This window comes from Bos taurus, chromosome 3, assembly GCF_002263795.3.
Source record: "Bos taurus isolate L1 Dominette 01449 registration number 42190680 breed Hereford chromosome 3, ARS-UCD2.0, whole genome shotgun sequence".
Taxonomy (NCBI): Eukaryota; Metazoa; Chordata; class Mammalia; order Artiodactyla; family Bovidae; genus Bos; species Bos taurus.
In genome coordinates this window covers 79,401,175-79,418,055 of record NC_037330.1, presented here as the reverse complement: position 1 = coordinate 79,418,055, position 16,881 = coordinate 79,401,175, and the positions used below count along the sequence as shown (strand labels likewise).

At 36.0% G+C, this 16,881-nt stretch overlaps 2 protein-coding genes across 2 annotated transcripts in view; both read left to right on the top strand.

The window, feature by feature from the left end:
* MGC137454 (uncharacterized protein) overlaps positions 1-16,881 on the top strand; it is a 269,686-nt gene that overhangs the window by 128,417 nt on the left and 124,388 nt on the right. The window lies entirely within an intron of this gene.
* PDE4B (phosphodiesterase 4B) overlaps positions 11,245-16,881 on the top strand; it is a 449,624-nt gene continuing 443,987 nt past the window's right edge. The window contains 1 exon segment of the mRNA NM_001102546.1: positions 11,245-11,643. Coding sequence (NP_001096016.1) covers positions 11,408-11,643 — 236 coding nt within the window. The 5' untranslated portion in view covers positions 11,245-11,407.

The window sequence follows — 16,881 nt, the reverse complement described above, 5'->3', positions numbered from 1 at the left end:
AATGTGCCTTGTGAAAGAAGCTCCATATTACTCTGTCAAAATCAAAAGCAGTGTGAGGAGAGGGCATAGCAAATCTCTCCTACCTGTATACCACCTAATGGAAAGAAATTGCAATGCATAGGTATTCTGCTTTTGCATTGCTGTGAAGATGTTAATAATGATAGCAGTAGTAATAATAATAATAATGTTTTAAAAAGCAAAAAATGCTAGTTAGAATGGCAAAACATAGTCAAACTTCTATGATTTAGGAAGTTCAATTTGGAATCCTGTGTTGATCAAGAACAAGAAGTTATAATATTGACTGGACTAGCTTTCAAGACAATAAAAAAAATGTGAGACTAACAGGAGAACATGATTTGGGACACTATATTAGTTTTCAATTTATATTTTCAGCCAATAAATACAAATCGATCAGGATGAAATCACAGGCTCTGGCGATATAAACATAAATAGAATAGTACAGATCCTTAGAGAGCTCATAGGTTAGTTCAGGAGACAAATGAAAATATGTACTGTAATACACTATGAAACTGAGAGACGAATCCAGTGCTGGTGGAGTACAATTGGGGTGGAACAGTTGGCTCTGCCTATGAAAGTTGGAAAAGATTCCACTGAAGAGTTTTCATTTGAATTTAGCCTTAGTGGATAAGACATTCAGGCAGTGAAAACTTCATAGTATAATGCACAAAATCATGAAAGAGTTACTGCTTAATGCTGCTATCATTCTGGCTCTCATTTGAGAGAGAGATATTTTATCTTTCTTTTACCTACTGCCTTTTACCCCCACTTGTCTCATTCTGCACTGAGGAGATCATTGTTTTCTTCATCCAACAAATGTTTACTTAAATACCTACCATGTGGTCACTACACTTCTGAGTATTGGGATTATTCTTATTGTTGTTGTTCAGTCGTTCAGTCATATTTAACTCTTTGCAACTCCATGAACTGCAGCATGCCAGGCTTCCCTGTCCATCACCAACTCCTGGAGCTTACTCAAACTCATGTCCATTGAGTCAGTGATGCCATCCAACCATCTCATCCTCTGTCCCCCGCTTCCCCTCCTGCCCTCAACCTTTCCCAGCATAAGGGTCTTTTCCAATAAGTCAGCTGATCTTATGAAACTGAATTCTAAGGGGAGTAAATGATGGTAAATAAGTAATACAGGCAAATATTATGAAAACAAATGGAGCCAAATGGGGGAGATTGTAGTTTTAAATAGAGCGATAAGACAAGACATCCTCAAGCAAGTGATCTTTGGGCAAACGGTAGAAGAAGATGAAGGAACATACTGTATAGATAAACATGCAAGAGGAAACTTTTGTGATATGTTCAGTGAACAGAAATGAGGCAGTAGAGAGAGCCAGGTGGAGAGTGGAAGGACATGAAGTTCAAGCGATACTGAGAGGAGAAGGGAGAAAGCCTAGTGCCTTCTAGGCCATTATGTGGGCTTCTGCTTTTATTCTTGAGCGTAATGTGGATCCATTGGAAGGTCTTTCTTTCTTGAGTAGGACTCTCTAAGAACCTTATGATACCATGCTCAAGCATCTAGAGTACAGGCTTCCCACCTCCTCCCTAGGATTCAGGTGATATTGCAAGTAGTACAAGAAGAACATCTTTCTGAAGCATCAGTTTACTAATGGTGTGTAATTAAATTGTATCATATGGATAAAAGTGAAACGTTGCTATCGTCATATAAAGATAGCATGCTAGATAATTTCAGACTCCGGGACATTAGAACATGTGAACCTATACTTCTGGTAACATGCCTAGACCACCCAGGAGCTTGCATCCCCTCTTCTGTCTCATTAGGTATCTTCTGTTTTAAAAAACTTGATGTAGGATCAGCTCCTCAAGTGTTGTGCAGTTTTGTGCCTTGATGTTCTCATCTAAAATGAGCAATATAATGGGCATTTGATGTACAAAATTTATTGAGTATCCACTCTGTGCCAAAGTCTGTTCTATGTTCTAGAAATAGACAAGACTCAGCCCAGCCCTAAAGGACATCATAGTTTAATATCATGAGGAAGTCCAACAAGGATTTCAACCGCTCCTGTCTGATGTTATCTGTAATCAGGGTGAGATGAAATACTTTATTAAAAAATACTTAGAAAACTATCTGGCACCCAGGAGGTATGTAATAAATGTTAACTCTTTCTTTGTAATCTCTTAATTTTTAACAGTAGTCAGCTAATTGTTCTCTTCCAAGATAGCTAGACAACTATTTACATTCAGTTGAATGTTGTCTTTTCTTCAATCAAGTTAGAATTATTCTATAGTTCCATTTCTTCTGAGATAGAGCAGTTGGGAGGAGTTGCCATCTGTGGTAAGCTGGGTTTTCAGTTGAAAGAGGCTACAGTTGTTTCTTGGTATTCTGCTAAATGACAACAAAAATTCACTTACTAGCTTGTCCAACTGAAGGAAGAGCTTGTGTATCTTCAATTGAATAGAACCTAATGGCTGTGCTCAGATGGTGTGTTGTTTTTGAAAAACTGAATAGTGATATAAATTAAGATAAAATCAAAACAATTTAGTTGTAAATATTGATAGCCTTAAATCTATTTCTTTTTAAAAAGAAACTACTGAATAAACTGTGTTTTCAAATATCTAGCTTTGTATTTACAGTAAATGTGGATCATGTTATTTTGTGTTTGATATTATGTATACTATTATCACATGGAATCTAGTTTTGTGTTTTATAATGTATTTTAAAGAACACAAAACTAGATTTCTTGTGATAATAGTATACATAACAATATCAAACAGTTAAAAATTGGTTACTCAGTTCAGAGAAAATGTATTTCAAAGTTAACTTTTAAATCCTGAAAGGCATTGAATATTAAAAGAGTGTAATTATCATGTATACCTGTGGTGGATTCATTTCGATATTTGGCAAAACCAATACAATATTGTAAAGTTTAAAAATAAAATTAAAAAACAAAAAAAAACAAAAAAAACAAAAAAAATAAAAAAAAATAATAATTTGGTTACAAAGCTGTTACCTTTAAAAGACATTTTAATAATGTTATAGTACTTGCACTATAAGTTTATTTTGTTTGGTTGAAATTAATTTGCTTCCCATTTCGATTTAATGAAAATCATGTTCAATTGATCCAAAATAGTTATAAATAATACTGATTGAGTGTTATGGGCCATATAACTCTATTCTGATCCATGAATGATACTTTATTATGATAATTCTTGACTCTTGTTGCTTTGTTAGGATGTGAATATCAGGAATTTCATTATTTAAAATTGAGACTAGCTGTAATTGGAATTCTCAAGAGCAATTATCTCTACATTAATAGACTCGCTTACTCATTTCTCCCTTTGAGGTGCCAAGGGCTAAGCATTACATGTAAATAGAAGAGTTTTCACTGTGGTTTTTAAACTCTTTTCTAGGCACTCAGAAGGGCACATCAATTTTATTTTCTTTTTCCTTGGCTTTTTCTGCTGTTTGGCTCTTTCTCTTGAAACAGTATTTTCTCTGCTGAACTATTGCAGGGTGCTATTTGCTTTTACTGTGCTTTTTGTTTTACATTTTCTTAGATAACTTCTGACCTAGATACCTTCTCCTGATGACTTCAGTAGTCATCTTGATTTCAATATTTAACACAATATCAAGTTTTTCTATAGCATATTGACTCTAGAAACAAACTTTCCTGCATGTGTCTGTAAACATGCATTTCCTTTTCTCAGAGGTAACTAAATTCAGACTTTAAAATAGTCTGTTAACTTTTAGGTTTTGTATTTCAATTAGCTGTCTTTGGTATTTGTAAATGTTATTTAAAGTAGGTAGAATTAATTGACTACCTTTTTTTTCTTTCTTTTTTAAGTTATGAAAGAATGATAACACATTTCCAGAAGACTTGGCAAATACAGAACAAAGTTACATACAGTTCCATGATATATTACAATTATTTTTTAAGTAGGTAAATTGAGATTTTTAGTTGGAGTTTCTGTATGAAACTCTCAGAAGTTAATAGAATTAATCGACAGAAAAGTAGACAGAAAAGCACTTCTGACCCAACTCAACATAGAACTGGGGTCTCCCGCATTGCAGGCAGAGTCTTTACCAGCTGAGCTACCAGGGAAGCCCTAAATTTATACAATTTTTACAAAATAGAAGATTGCAAATTCTATTCAAGTTCCCACAAAGTATAAACCAGGAGACACTGGAGCATATCCGGGAACATAAAACAAGGTGTAAAAATTTCATGGTCTAAAAAGGTATTGAAATCAAAGAGTCTGTTCTCTTATTACTGTGGAATTATGTTAAAATCAATATCAAAAGGTATTTGAGAATAATTCTCATATTTTCAAGTGCAATATGACATTTACAAAGAGAAATATTTGACTTAGCCACTGAAAGCCTCAATAGAGTTAAAAGATTGAAAAACGCAAAAGGGAATGGTAGAGAAGCAGTACTTAAATGAGAAATTAATATCAAAATGAGAAACCAGTATCAGAGATACTTTAAAGATCCATGTATTTGGAAATTAAATGTCCACTTTTAAATTATGAGTGTATCTAAGAAGCTATAACAAGGAAAATTGGAAAAAGTGTGTAACTGCATAAAAACAAAAAGAGATTTATTAGAATTTGTTGCACACAGCTGAAGCTGCTCAGTGTATATCTTGAATAAGGTATGAAAACAAATAGTGGAGACTAGCATAAAATTTTGTGAAATTTGAACAAAATCTGTACTTTAGTTAATAATAATTCTGTATCACATGTTAATTTCCTGTTTTGTTTTTTTTTTTACAACATTGCTCAGTTACTTCAGTCATGTCCCACTCCTTGTGACCCTGTAGACTGTGGCCCGTCAGGCTCTTCTGTCCATGTGATTCTCCAGGCAAGAATATGGAGTGAGTTGTCATTTCCTCTGGGTCCTCCTGACCCAGGGATCGAACACTCATCTGTCACAGCTCCTGTGTTGCAGGCAGACTCTACCACTGAGCCACCGGAGAGCCTTTTTACAATATAGTATTTCTTTATATTCTCAAAATTGAATCAGAAGTTTCAAGCCTCATTCAAATTTTCTTTAAATCAACAAGTTATTAAGCTTTCTAGACTTTTAGCAATAATATTGGTGGAGTCATACAAGTAGAATCAAAATGTCATAAATTTTTTGGCGAGACAAAAAGTTATGTTTTCCTATGTGTGTATATATATATAAAATATATATATACACACAAAAACATTTTCTATGATCTTGATAAAGGCTTGAGAAAAAATAACAAGGAAAAAGAGATGGAGTATCAGAGAACATAAACTAAGTGAGTTTGTGAGAGAGCCCTGAGTAATTGGAAAACATAGCTCATTTAGTTATAAACTCATTTAGTTTATGAGAGAGCACTGAATATAAAATAAAAAAAGTGAAACAAGCTAGATAAAAGTAAAAGATCATCATATAGTCCAGTTGTTAGTTGTTTTTAAACATACTGTTCCTTAGAATCACATTTGGAGCTTGGGAGAAAAAAACACTACTGGGGCATTTGTACTTTTCAGAAAATCCCAAGATTATTCTAATGTGCATCTGGATTTTAAAAAGTGATTATGGGCTTTTCTATTAAATGGTTGTTTTAGTAATATAGAATCCTATTATTTTCTATTGACTAATCATGATACAATTAATAATAATTATTCATGATAAATGGATAATATTTACATAATCACAGTAGCCATGAAATTAAAAGACACTTACTCCTTGGAAGGAAAGTTATGACCAACCTGGATAGTATATTGAAGGGCAGAGATATTACTTAGCCGACAAAGGTCCGTTCTAGTCAAGGCTATAGTTTTTCCAGTGGTCACATATGGATGTGAGAGTTGGACTGTGAAGAAAGCTGAGCACTGAAGAATTAATGCTTTTGAACTGTGGTGTTGGAGAAGACTCTTGAGAGTCCCTTGGACTGCAAGGAGATCCAACCAGTCCATCCTAAAGGAAATCAGTCCTGGGTGTTCATTGGAAGGATTGATGCTGAAGCTGAAACTCCAATACTTTGGCCACCTGATGCGAAGAGTTGACTCATTGAAAAAGACCCTGATGCTGGGAGGGATTAGGGGCAGGAGGAGAAGGGGGCAACAGGGGATGAGATGGCTGGATGGCATCACTGACTCTATGGACATGAGTTTGAGTGAACTCCGGGAGTTGGTGATGGACAGGGAGGCCTGGTGTGCTGTTATTCACGGGATCTCAAAGACTTGGACACGACTGAGCAACTGAACTGAACTGAACTGAATCACAGTAGTGGGCTTCCCTGGTGGCTCAGACAATAAAGAATCCCCCTTCAATGCGAGGGACCTGGGTTTGATCCCTGGGTTGGGAAGATTCTCTGGAGGAGGGTATGGCAATGCACTGCAGTGTTCTTGCCTGGAGAATCCCCGTGGACAGAGGAGCCTGGTGGGCTGCAGTCTGTGGCATCGCAAACAATCAGACACAACTGAGCAACTAAGGACACACACAGGAATCACAGTAGTAAAAGATGTTTATCAGTTTTCACAGTCACTAGCCAGACAAAAAATAAAAGATAAATTGCAATTTTAAACCATAATGGAAATATAATTAACCTAAAAATATAAAATAAGTACATACAATTTGGGGGTTAAGTAGAGTGAGGTGGTAGGTGGAAGTGTTTACATGCACATGTTTTTATCCACCCAGTCAGTATATGTCTTGGTTGGTGCATTTAATCCATTTGCATTTATAGTAATTATTGATATGTATGATCCTATTAAAGGTGGGAGGAGAAGGGGACAACAGAAGATGAGATGGTTGGATGGCATCACCAATGCAATGAACATGAATTTGAGTAGGCTCCGGGAGTTGGTGATGGACAGAGAAGCCTGATGTGCTGCAGTCCATGGGGTTGCAGAGTAGGACATGACCAAGTGACTGAACTGAACTGATGATTCTATTACCATATTCTGAATTGTTCTGGGCCTTTTTTTTTTTTTTTTTTTTTAAGGTCTCTTCCTTCTCTTGTGTTTCCTGCCTGGAGAAGTTCCTTTAGCATTTGTTGTAGAGCTGGTTTGATGGTGCTGAATTCTCTTAATTTTTGCTTGTCTGTAAAACTTTTGGTTTCTCTGTCAAATCTGAATGAGAGTCTTTCTGGGTAGAGTATTCTTGGTTGTAGCTTCTTCCCTTTAATTACTTTAAATATATCATGCCATTCCCTACTTCTTGTAGAGTTTCTGTTGAGAAATCAGCTGATAACCTTATGGGAGTTCCTGTGTATGTTATTTGTTGTTTTTCCCTTGGTGCTTTTAATAATTTGCCTTTTATTTTTTGTCATTTTGATTACTGTGTGTCTTGATGTGTTTCACCTTGGGTTTATCCTGCTTGGGACTCTCTGTGTTTCCTGGACTCAGTTGACTATTTCCTTTCCCACGTTAAGGAACTTTTCAGCCATTATCACTTCCAATATTTTCTGGGGTCCTTTCCCTCTCTCTTCTCCTTCTGGTACTCCTATAATGTGAATGTGGTGTGATTAATGTTGTTCCAGAGGTTCTCCGAGGCCATCTTCATTTTTTTTTCACTCTTTTTTCTATATTCTGTTTTGTGGCATTGATTTCCACCATTCTGTTTTTCAGATCACTTAGCTGTTCCGCTGCCTCAGTTATTCAGCTATTTATTCCTTCTAGTGTGTTGTTCATCTCTGTTTGTTCTTTAGTTCTTCTAGGTGTTTGGTAAACATTTCTTACATCTTCTCCTTTCCATTTCTGAGATCCTGGATCATCTTCAATATCATTATTCTGAATTCTTTTCCTGGAAGGTTGCTATCTCCGCTTCATGTAGTTGTTTTTCTGGAGTTTTATCTTGTCCTTTTATCTGGGATTTAATCTTCTGCCTTTTCATTTTTATTAACTTCATGTGATGTGGTTTTCATTCTGGAGGTTGCAGGATTGTAGTTCTTCTTGATTCTTTTGTCTGCCCTCTGGTGGATGAGGCTAAGAGGCTTGTGTAAGCTTCCTAATGGGACGGACTGGTGGTGGGAAAAACTGGGCCTTGCTCAGGTAGGCAGGGCTATGTTCAGTAAAACTTTAATCAAATTGTCTGCTGGTGGGTGGGGCTGTGTTCTCTCTCTATTAGTTGTTTGGCCTGAGCCAATCCAGCCGTGGAGTCTACCGGCTCTATGGTAGGGTTAATGGTGACCTTAGAGCTTCTCTGGTGGTTCAGAGGTTAAAGCGTCTGCCTGCAATGCCGGAGGTCTGGGTTTGATCCCTGGGTTGTGAAGATCCCCTAGAGAAGGAAATGGCAACCCACTCCAGTATTCCTGCCTGGAAAATCCCATGGACTGAGGAGCCTGGTAGGCTACATGTGTCCATGGGGTCACAGAGTTGGACACGACTGAGCAACTTCACTTTCACTTTCTCTTTTCAAGAGAGCCCCTATCCCTGTGGCAAGCCATGGCCAACCCATGCCTCCACCAGAGACTCCAACACTAGCAGCTAGGTTTGGTTTAGTCTTGTGTGAAGTCACTGCCCCTTTCCCCTGTGTCCTGGTACATGCAAGATTTTGTTTGTGTTTTCTAAGAGTGGAGTCTGTTTCCCCCAGTTCTGTGAAAGCCCTGTAATCAAATCCTGCTTCCCTTCAAAGTCAGATTCCCTGCAGGTTCCCAGTCCTTTTGCTGGATCCCCAGACTGGGAAGTCCGACATGGGGGTCAGAACCTGCACAACAGAGGGAGAACTTCTTTGGTACTCCTGTTCTCCAGTTTGTGGGTTGCCCACCCAGTGGTATAAGATTTGATTTTATCATGATTGCACCCCGCCTACCATCTCATTGTGACTTCTCCTTTGTCTTTGGACATCTTTTTTTTTGGTGGATTCCAGAGTCCTGTTGATAGCTAATCAACAGCTAGTTGCAATTTTGGTCTTGACTTTACATAGTTTTGAAAATCTTTCTTTTAGGATGATTCTTAAAATTTCTTTAACTAGTACATTGATTGTCATGGTATGAAAAGTGAAAGAATAATGTGAAATGTCACATAATGTTACATAAGTTGACAATAAGAATTAGAAAGTAATTGTAATTCTACCACTATTCTTCTTTGGTATGTTTATGTCAACATTTCCTCATCTGAATCCCAGTTCACATACGGCTAAATCTGGGTTGTGAAATTTGCTATAATTTGGGGAGAGGTAAAAATCCCTGAAATGCTTATTGTGTTTTGGCAGCCTTTAAAAGTGAATAAGAGAAAGACTTCAAATTGCTAATTCATTTTTTTGCAAATAAGTCACTCTGAATATTGGCAGTATCACATATTCCAGTTTTATATCCCATTATTGTTGGGAAAAGTTTGACTTTGTTTTCATAATGAAGTAAATAATAGATAGTTTTAACTACATTTTTCTCCCATAATATTACTAGACATTACTAACAATTCATTCTCAAATAGAGCAGTTAAAATATCTTCAAATCTATAAAGTGCATGTGCTAGGGCTTAGCAGGACAAAATGACTATGTTAACCTCTCTTATAATGGAAGAACACTCAATTGGGAATCAGAAGGCCTGGGTTTTAGCTTTTCCTCTAATATCAACTACAAAAAAGGACTTTGGACAAGTCGTTGACAGTTTCTAAGTCTGTGTCCTGGTCTTTAAAATGAGGAGCCAAACAAGGTGATTACTGGGATTCACTCAAATTTTGAAATTTCATGACTTTGCTTTTGTTCAATAATATACTTTTACTATATTATTGCAATACTGATATCTTTCCAAGGCAGTACCTATAAGCTAGGAGTTTAAATCCTTCCTGTTAAGTTTAAACCATTTCCCCAAGGGCTGGAGTGGGACTTATTTTTTCCTGTGCACAGGTCATAGTCTGTTCTTATTCAGCTTTTAGATATTTAACCAGAGTATTTGACACATATAAATGATTTTATTATAAAGGTGAAATTTCTCACACATTAGAGAAAAATTAAATTTCTTGCTTTCTCCCTGAAGTCTTGCTGTGAATCATTCCTCAACTGTCACTCTCGCTGGCTAGCCCTAATTCTGCCTTGTCAAATTTGGGTGAGATCAGGCTGGCCTGGTAGTAAGTGTTGCCGGTACAGAGTTTCATAGCATCTGTGTACTTAAGCACCACACTAGTCTTTTCACTTCTTTTAAAGTGTAGAAGCTGCATGCCAGTATATTTCTAAATGAAATTTCAGGTTGCAATGATCTGCTATGGAATTTGAGACATTTTGGGGGGCTCCCCTACCCATATGTCTCATTATGCCTTGTGAACCAAGTACACACACACTAGCAAGTTAAGATACCCACACACAGACACTATTGTTTACATCTACCCATATGTGTGTGTGCACACACATGTGTGCATGATGCTTGACTTTGGACCCTGCACTTATAATGGGGAGCATTCATTTCTCCTGGTTGTTACCTTCATTTCCATTCTAGACAACTTTGCCTTTTGGAAGTGACTTTACATCTAACAGAGAGTGGCTGTTGTGGGTACCTCAGGGACAATGAACTTAAGCAGAAGAATGAAGGTAATTTTTATTGGATTAAAGATTAGTCTTTAAATTCCTTAGGGGAATGAACCAAATCTAATGTTTTTCTGTTATGTTTCCAAACCTAATGTTTTCCTGACTCTTTTTATATTGTAGTTTTATATCTTCTGGAGAGGAGAGAGGGGAAAAAAAGCTTTAGCAAATCAGTTCTTTCATTCAGAAATGGAATTTGGAGGGGTCTGTTTTAGCTAGGCTCTTTGACAGTGTCTGATTTAATGTTTTTGCTGATGATGCGAGTGGCTTCGCAAATGTGAAAATCTGGGTGATGGAGGGTGTTGTTGAGGGGGAAACAGAGTGCGGTTGTTTAAATAGTCCTGGGCCAATAAGTGTTTGGTGGGTGGAGTTACTGTTGTATGCATTACAGAGAAAGATAATTCTGAATGAAGACTTTAACATCACACATGCTGGCTGGGCTCTGGTTCTGTGCTTTGTGCAAACAAAAATGAGTGACTCAGTGACTAGGTTTTGCTTACTATCCATTAGTGGATGCGGCGTGTTTGAAAAGATTTCTTTAAAAAAAAATGCATGTAAAGGATTTATCAGAAGCCCTCATGAATATTTCATGAGTTGATATATTCAGCTGAATGAATTCAGCGAGTGTCAGTGTGTAGCTTGCAGACAAACCTCATCCACAAGGAGGCTACTGACATAGGAAGCACTTTGGCGCATTTTCAGAAGCAAAGCCAGGCTGATAAAGCTCCTTGTGACAGGCTGACTTGCCATTCTTCGATTATGCTGCTCCTGCTCTAAGCAGCTCCTACTTTGGAGCCACAGCTTCCTAAATTAAACTGGGAACAGTTTGCAGACTTACCAGCCTCCTAACCTGCAGCTGTGTCTCTGCTATGTTTGACATTTTTGTTTTGGATGGTGAAAGCCAGCACTCCATATAAGACATGACAGCAAAAGATTCTTCAAAAGAACTTACTGCCTCTGAATCTGAGGTTTGCATAAAGACATTCAAGGAGCAAATGCACTTAGAGCTTGAGCTTCCGAGACTACCGGCAAACAGACCTACATCTCCTAAAATTTCTCCACGCAGTTCGCCAAGGAACTCACCATGCTTTTTCAGAAAGTTGCTGGTGAATAAAAGCATTCGGCAGCGTCGTCGCTTCACTGTGGCTCATACATGGTAAGAAGGGATTCGGTGGTGTTTGGAGTGCTTTTGACTAGCAACAGTGATTTAGAAATGTAGCAAATGGAATATTTGAATTTTGTTCATAATCCAGTCCTCAAGTGTGAGGTGAGTGGAGAGCAGGTCCGCTGAAGAATACATAGTGCTCTGTGTGTTCATGTCACTGTGCCTAGCTGTTTCCAGATAAAAAAGGCTCTCACTGGAGAGAGTCTTTAAAATTACTGCTTATAAAAAACACCTAGCTAGTTCTAGGGCAACTGAGTATTGAAGGAGTTTTAAAATTCAGTTTTTAATCTCTGTGGAGGTGACTGGTGACTTTTTGTGTGTGTTTTTGTGTTGATGTTGATGAGTTTTTCTGATAGTATATTTTTGGTACAAAAATAAATGATTCAATCTTGGATTTGTTTCTTAAAACAATGTATAAAGTCAAACTTAATTTATGGCGTTGCCGTATTGTAGTATGTCAACTAGTGATTTTGATTTATTGCCTCTGTCTTTACACTTGTTAAATAAAGGGAAAACTAAATTCCCACTTCTGAAATTATGTGATTAATTAATTTAATGTATGATTCAAATTGCTGTTATCTTTGAGATTCTTATTGTAAAAAAAGTGACTTAAAATTTGTAGATAATAATAAATAAACTCCCAATTTACTTGGGAATGCCAAGTAAATAAATCCAAGAGCCCTCTATAAAAACTGTACTGAGCCTTTAATATATATAATATGCTATATACAACAGAGTAGTTTCCTTAAATCAGTATAATAACAAAATACAAGAGAAAGTACAAAAGAAATTGAACTTTAATTGCAAAAGCTAGGCTTTTTCAGATTTCTTTGAATATTATACTTTCTTTCAGATTAAAATACCCTTCAAAATTGGGTACCTATAATTTTTATTTAATAGGGACCTTAGCAGTGAAGGGAGCTATTACCTCTTAAGGATAATTCTAACACACTGATTTTGTCTGCATCTTAGATTGCCAACCAACATTATAAACTGAGGAGATCCTGTTTTTTAAAATTATTATTTACTTGAACTCTGTTTTTTACTCATCTGAAGTGTTTGTCTGCCTGATCTACTGCACAGTATATTGGGAAATTCAAGTTACCCCTAGAAATATGTAGCTTGCCTTTGATAGACACCACATGTTAAGGCCAGTATTCATGCTTTACTTAGCTAAAAATGATATGGTTATTTTTGTTTTCTGAGAATGCAATGTTGTTGACTTAATTGCTTTATTGGCAAACTTTTTTTTTGATCACCTTTCTGATGAGTTAAATCTTATTATTCAATTATAATCTCATACTTGTAGAGTACATGTGAGTAATTTTCTCAAAACCGACCAATGGTAGCATTTGTACAAAGAGAAGATTTATATGTAAGGATGTACTGCTTTGAAGAAGTCCTCTCTCATGATTTACCCCACCCCTAAAGTGTATGTATTTTCATATAGTTTGCTAAGTAGTATAACTGAATAGGAGAAAGGTATATAGTTATATTGCTAATTAGTTCTCATAAAAGGAATAAAGGTGAAAAACATACAATTAATTGACTCATGTTTTACTAATTGGTTAATATTAAACCATTATTTTGACTAGACAGACATTTAATTTTAACTAACTGATTCTCAGATAATGGTGAATCTTCATAAAACCTTGGTAATATTATTTCTTTATTATAGAGTTCCTGAATATAATAACATGACCTTTCTTTTACTTAGAATAGATTTTGGATGTAGCAGGAAGGTAGAGCTATAAATACTGATTTTGTTTTCAAAATAACCCAAAGTTTAAAATGACTAAAGAGCCAGTTTCACTCTTGCATTATACAAATTTTCTTGCAGCAAATTACAAAAAGAACAATTAAATGGTATTTGAGATAACTTATGCTATTAAAGTGATCTTCTTCTAGCTGAGTTAAAACAGAAATTTCCACAAATTGCCAAAAATAAAAAAAAAGCCCATATGACTTTAATATGATGTATCATAAGTTTAAAGAATCCATTAATCATCAAACTTACAAAATAACTTTAGTTTGACAATGATTCATTTTCACCCATTTTTACCTCCCAGCTCACACACTCTTCTTGTATTTCTTAGTAAAGGTATATCATAGTTTCTTTTAACTTCTTATTAAGTCTCTATTTATGTTTATTTTTTTCTCAGTGCATATTTAATATTTTTCAAATTTTTTTTTTCATGGAGCATTCAATGAAATTTTCTTTTCATAAAATACAAACATATGTATTTGAATGACTTTTTCACTAACCTTAAAAATTATGTACTCCTTTTTTAAAAGCATCATATGTAATTTACATGAGGAAATAAGAGCATAAGTACTTTATTTTTGCCTCTTTGTCATGATGAAATGTAACCATTCTTTTCATGATCAACAATTAGTATTTTCCAAACCATGCATTTAAGTTAGTAATTCCAGGATATGCACTTAGAAGTCTCTAAAAACATGTTATTACTTTACAGTAGACAGTAGACATCTTTTAAAAAGACTGGATTGTTTTGATCCCAGCATTGAAATTAAAGTAATTTTCATGATGAGCTAAACAATGCAGAGGATGCAGTTTATATCTAAACCCACTGAACAGTTTTTTTTTTATCTTCAGTTATTTGTAGATTTCATATTTTTTTCAGATGAATGTATAGTTCTTATTTTGAAAACCCAAGTTATGAAGTGTGGGTTAATGGCAGAAGATTTAAGAAACACTTATGAAATACTGACTCTGTGATTCTTTTTAAAATATCTGAACAAAGATAAATATTCAGTGTCTTTTCACTAATCAGAGTATTGATGCAGTCCTAAATCTGGAAGGAATCTGGGTGATTTATCTAGTTGCTTTCTTTTACTCTTGGGCAGGACCAGTTACTCCATCTTTGACACATGGGAATCTAGCCTATTTTTAAGACTGGAAAAAAAGTTCTAGAACCTCACTTAGTACACAGTCTTACTACTTAATAGTCCTGGTATTGAAAATTATATTGGTCTTCAATGGATATTAAGAAAAAACTTATGATTACTTGCATGAAAATGAAGATCATTATTAACCAGTCCTAGGATTTTTTTTTCTCTCAACATATATAATTGAGCTCTGCTGTGAGCAAGAAAAGAAAAAAATGCTGATTCGATCTATGTGGATTCCAACATCACCTATACTTTCGGTTCTTTACTAGGATGTTCACACGTATTATCTCATTTAAGTTTTATTAGGAGAATAGGAATACTCTAATATTACATGCTGCATTTATAAAAATGTTCTGAATTGCTTTAGTTTCTTCCAAGTATTTATATTCCCTTACTTATTATTTGACTGTGTACCATTATCCCAAATTTCTAAATTCTCCTTTGAATTCTGAAACCCAAAAGTGGACACTTAAATCCATGTTAGTTGATATGAGACAATATAGATTTTTTAAAAATTTGTCCTACACTTCAAAGCATCAATGGAATGTCAAGCATTGGTAGGGAGAAGGGAAAATTCATCCCTAACCCCAAATCAGGGGTGGAAACTCCTGAGACATAACCTTATCCTCCTTGTCTTATGTGGTCTGCTTGTTCTTATTTTTTTTTTTTCAAATTTGAACTTTTTATTTAGTATCAGGATATAACAATTAACAATGTTGTGTGGCCTGCTTGCTCTAGACTTACACTTGCCACCTGTAGCTTTGTCAGCCTTCTCTCCTTTGCTCATGTTCCAACCTCAGTTATCAGTTCTCCTACATCATCAGCAGCGTGATGCTCTCTGATGGAAGCTACTGGTGATGGTCCTGAATGCATTTCAGGCCTAACACACTGCTCTTGAAGAGCAAGTGCATTGGTGAACACCACCACTCTCTGTCTGTCTGTCCATGCTTGCATGTGGGATATGCTTCACAGAGGACAGTATACTTTCAGAGTTAGTATTAGAAAGAAGACTTGTTTTTGTTTTTTTTCCAATTCCCCATTTAGTTCTACCTAGACCTTGGAAATATTTCCTCATTTTTATGAAAGTTCATGAAATATAAACTTTTGTGCCTAATATTTGACCACAAAAGTATGAAAAGAGATAGTTCATACTCTGAAGGAACTTGCTTACACCTGAAAAGACAAAGCTAGAATAACTGGAGAAGAGTGAAAAGAAAATGTTTAATAGTACACGTTTAACCTTTCTCTAAAGCTTTGGGCACATTTACTGCCTTATACAATTTAGTCCTAGTTTGTGAGCTAAATCTAAATCTGTGCCTTGTGTTATTTCTTATATTTCCTGAATTATTTCCTAGCAGTATGGAAAATTTTTGAAAAATATCTGTGCCTTTAAGTACTCACTGATTGAACATTTGATTGAACAGAACATTTGTTGAGAGCCTACCATGCTCTGGGTGCCACTCTGGGAGAGAGTCCTCACCTTCAGAGAATGCTCGTGCCCCATGGAAGACAAATGTAGGCATTAAGAATTAATCAATGGTATGTGTATAATGCTAATGAAGAATGACACTCAACTTGTAAGAGCACAAGAAGAGATAAATACTGCTAGAGAGTGAGTCAGTGTGTTAGGGAAGGTTTGGAGAGGAGATGACATTTGTGTGGGGTCTTGAAGAATGATTAGGAGTTTTTCAGAAGAGTGGGCAGAAAGGGCAATTTCTTTGGCCAAAGTGACAATAATAAAATTCTATCAACCAGTAACAATAATAATAACTCACATTTATTTTGTACTTAGAATGCATCTGACGTTATTTTAAATTATTTACTTATTTTTGTGCCATGATATATGGTAAAAACCATTGCAATATTACAAAGTAATGATCCACCAATTAAAATAAATAAATAAATAAACAAAACAAGCAAAAACATCCAGGTTATGTACTGATATTTCCATTTTATTGGAAAGGGAATGAAGCATAGGGAGGACTAGTTATTTGCCTAAGAGTACACGGCAAGTAAGGGGCTGAGTTGGGATTTAACTCAGAGGATGGTGGAAAGTGAATAAAGTTCATTGGAGTTATAGCCTTAGGTGCAAGGTTGGAGTGGGCCTGGAGAATCCCGGGGGCTGGGGAGCCTGGTGGGATTACGTCTTTGGGGTCACACAGAGTCGGACATGAGTCAAGTGAGTTAGCAGCAGCAGCAGCAAGATGGGAGAAGTGACTCAGCAGCAGCAGCAGCAAGGTGGGAGAGAGGAAGTCAGACTCTTCCTGGAGATTGGAGTCACACTCTAGGGCTTCCAGTATTGTGAACAGACTTGGG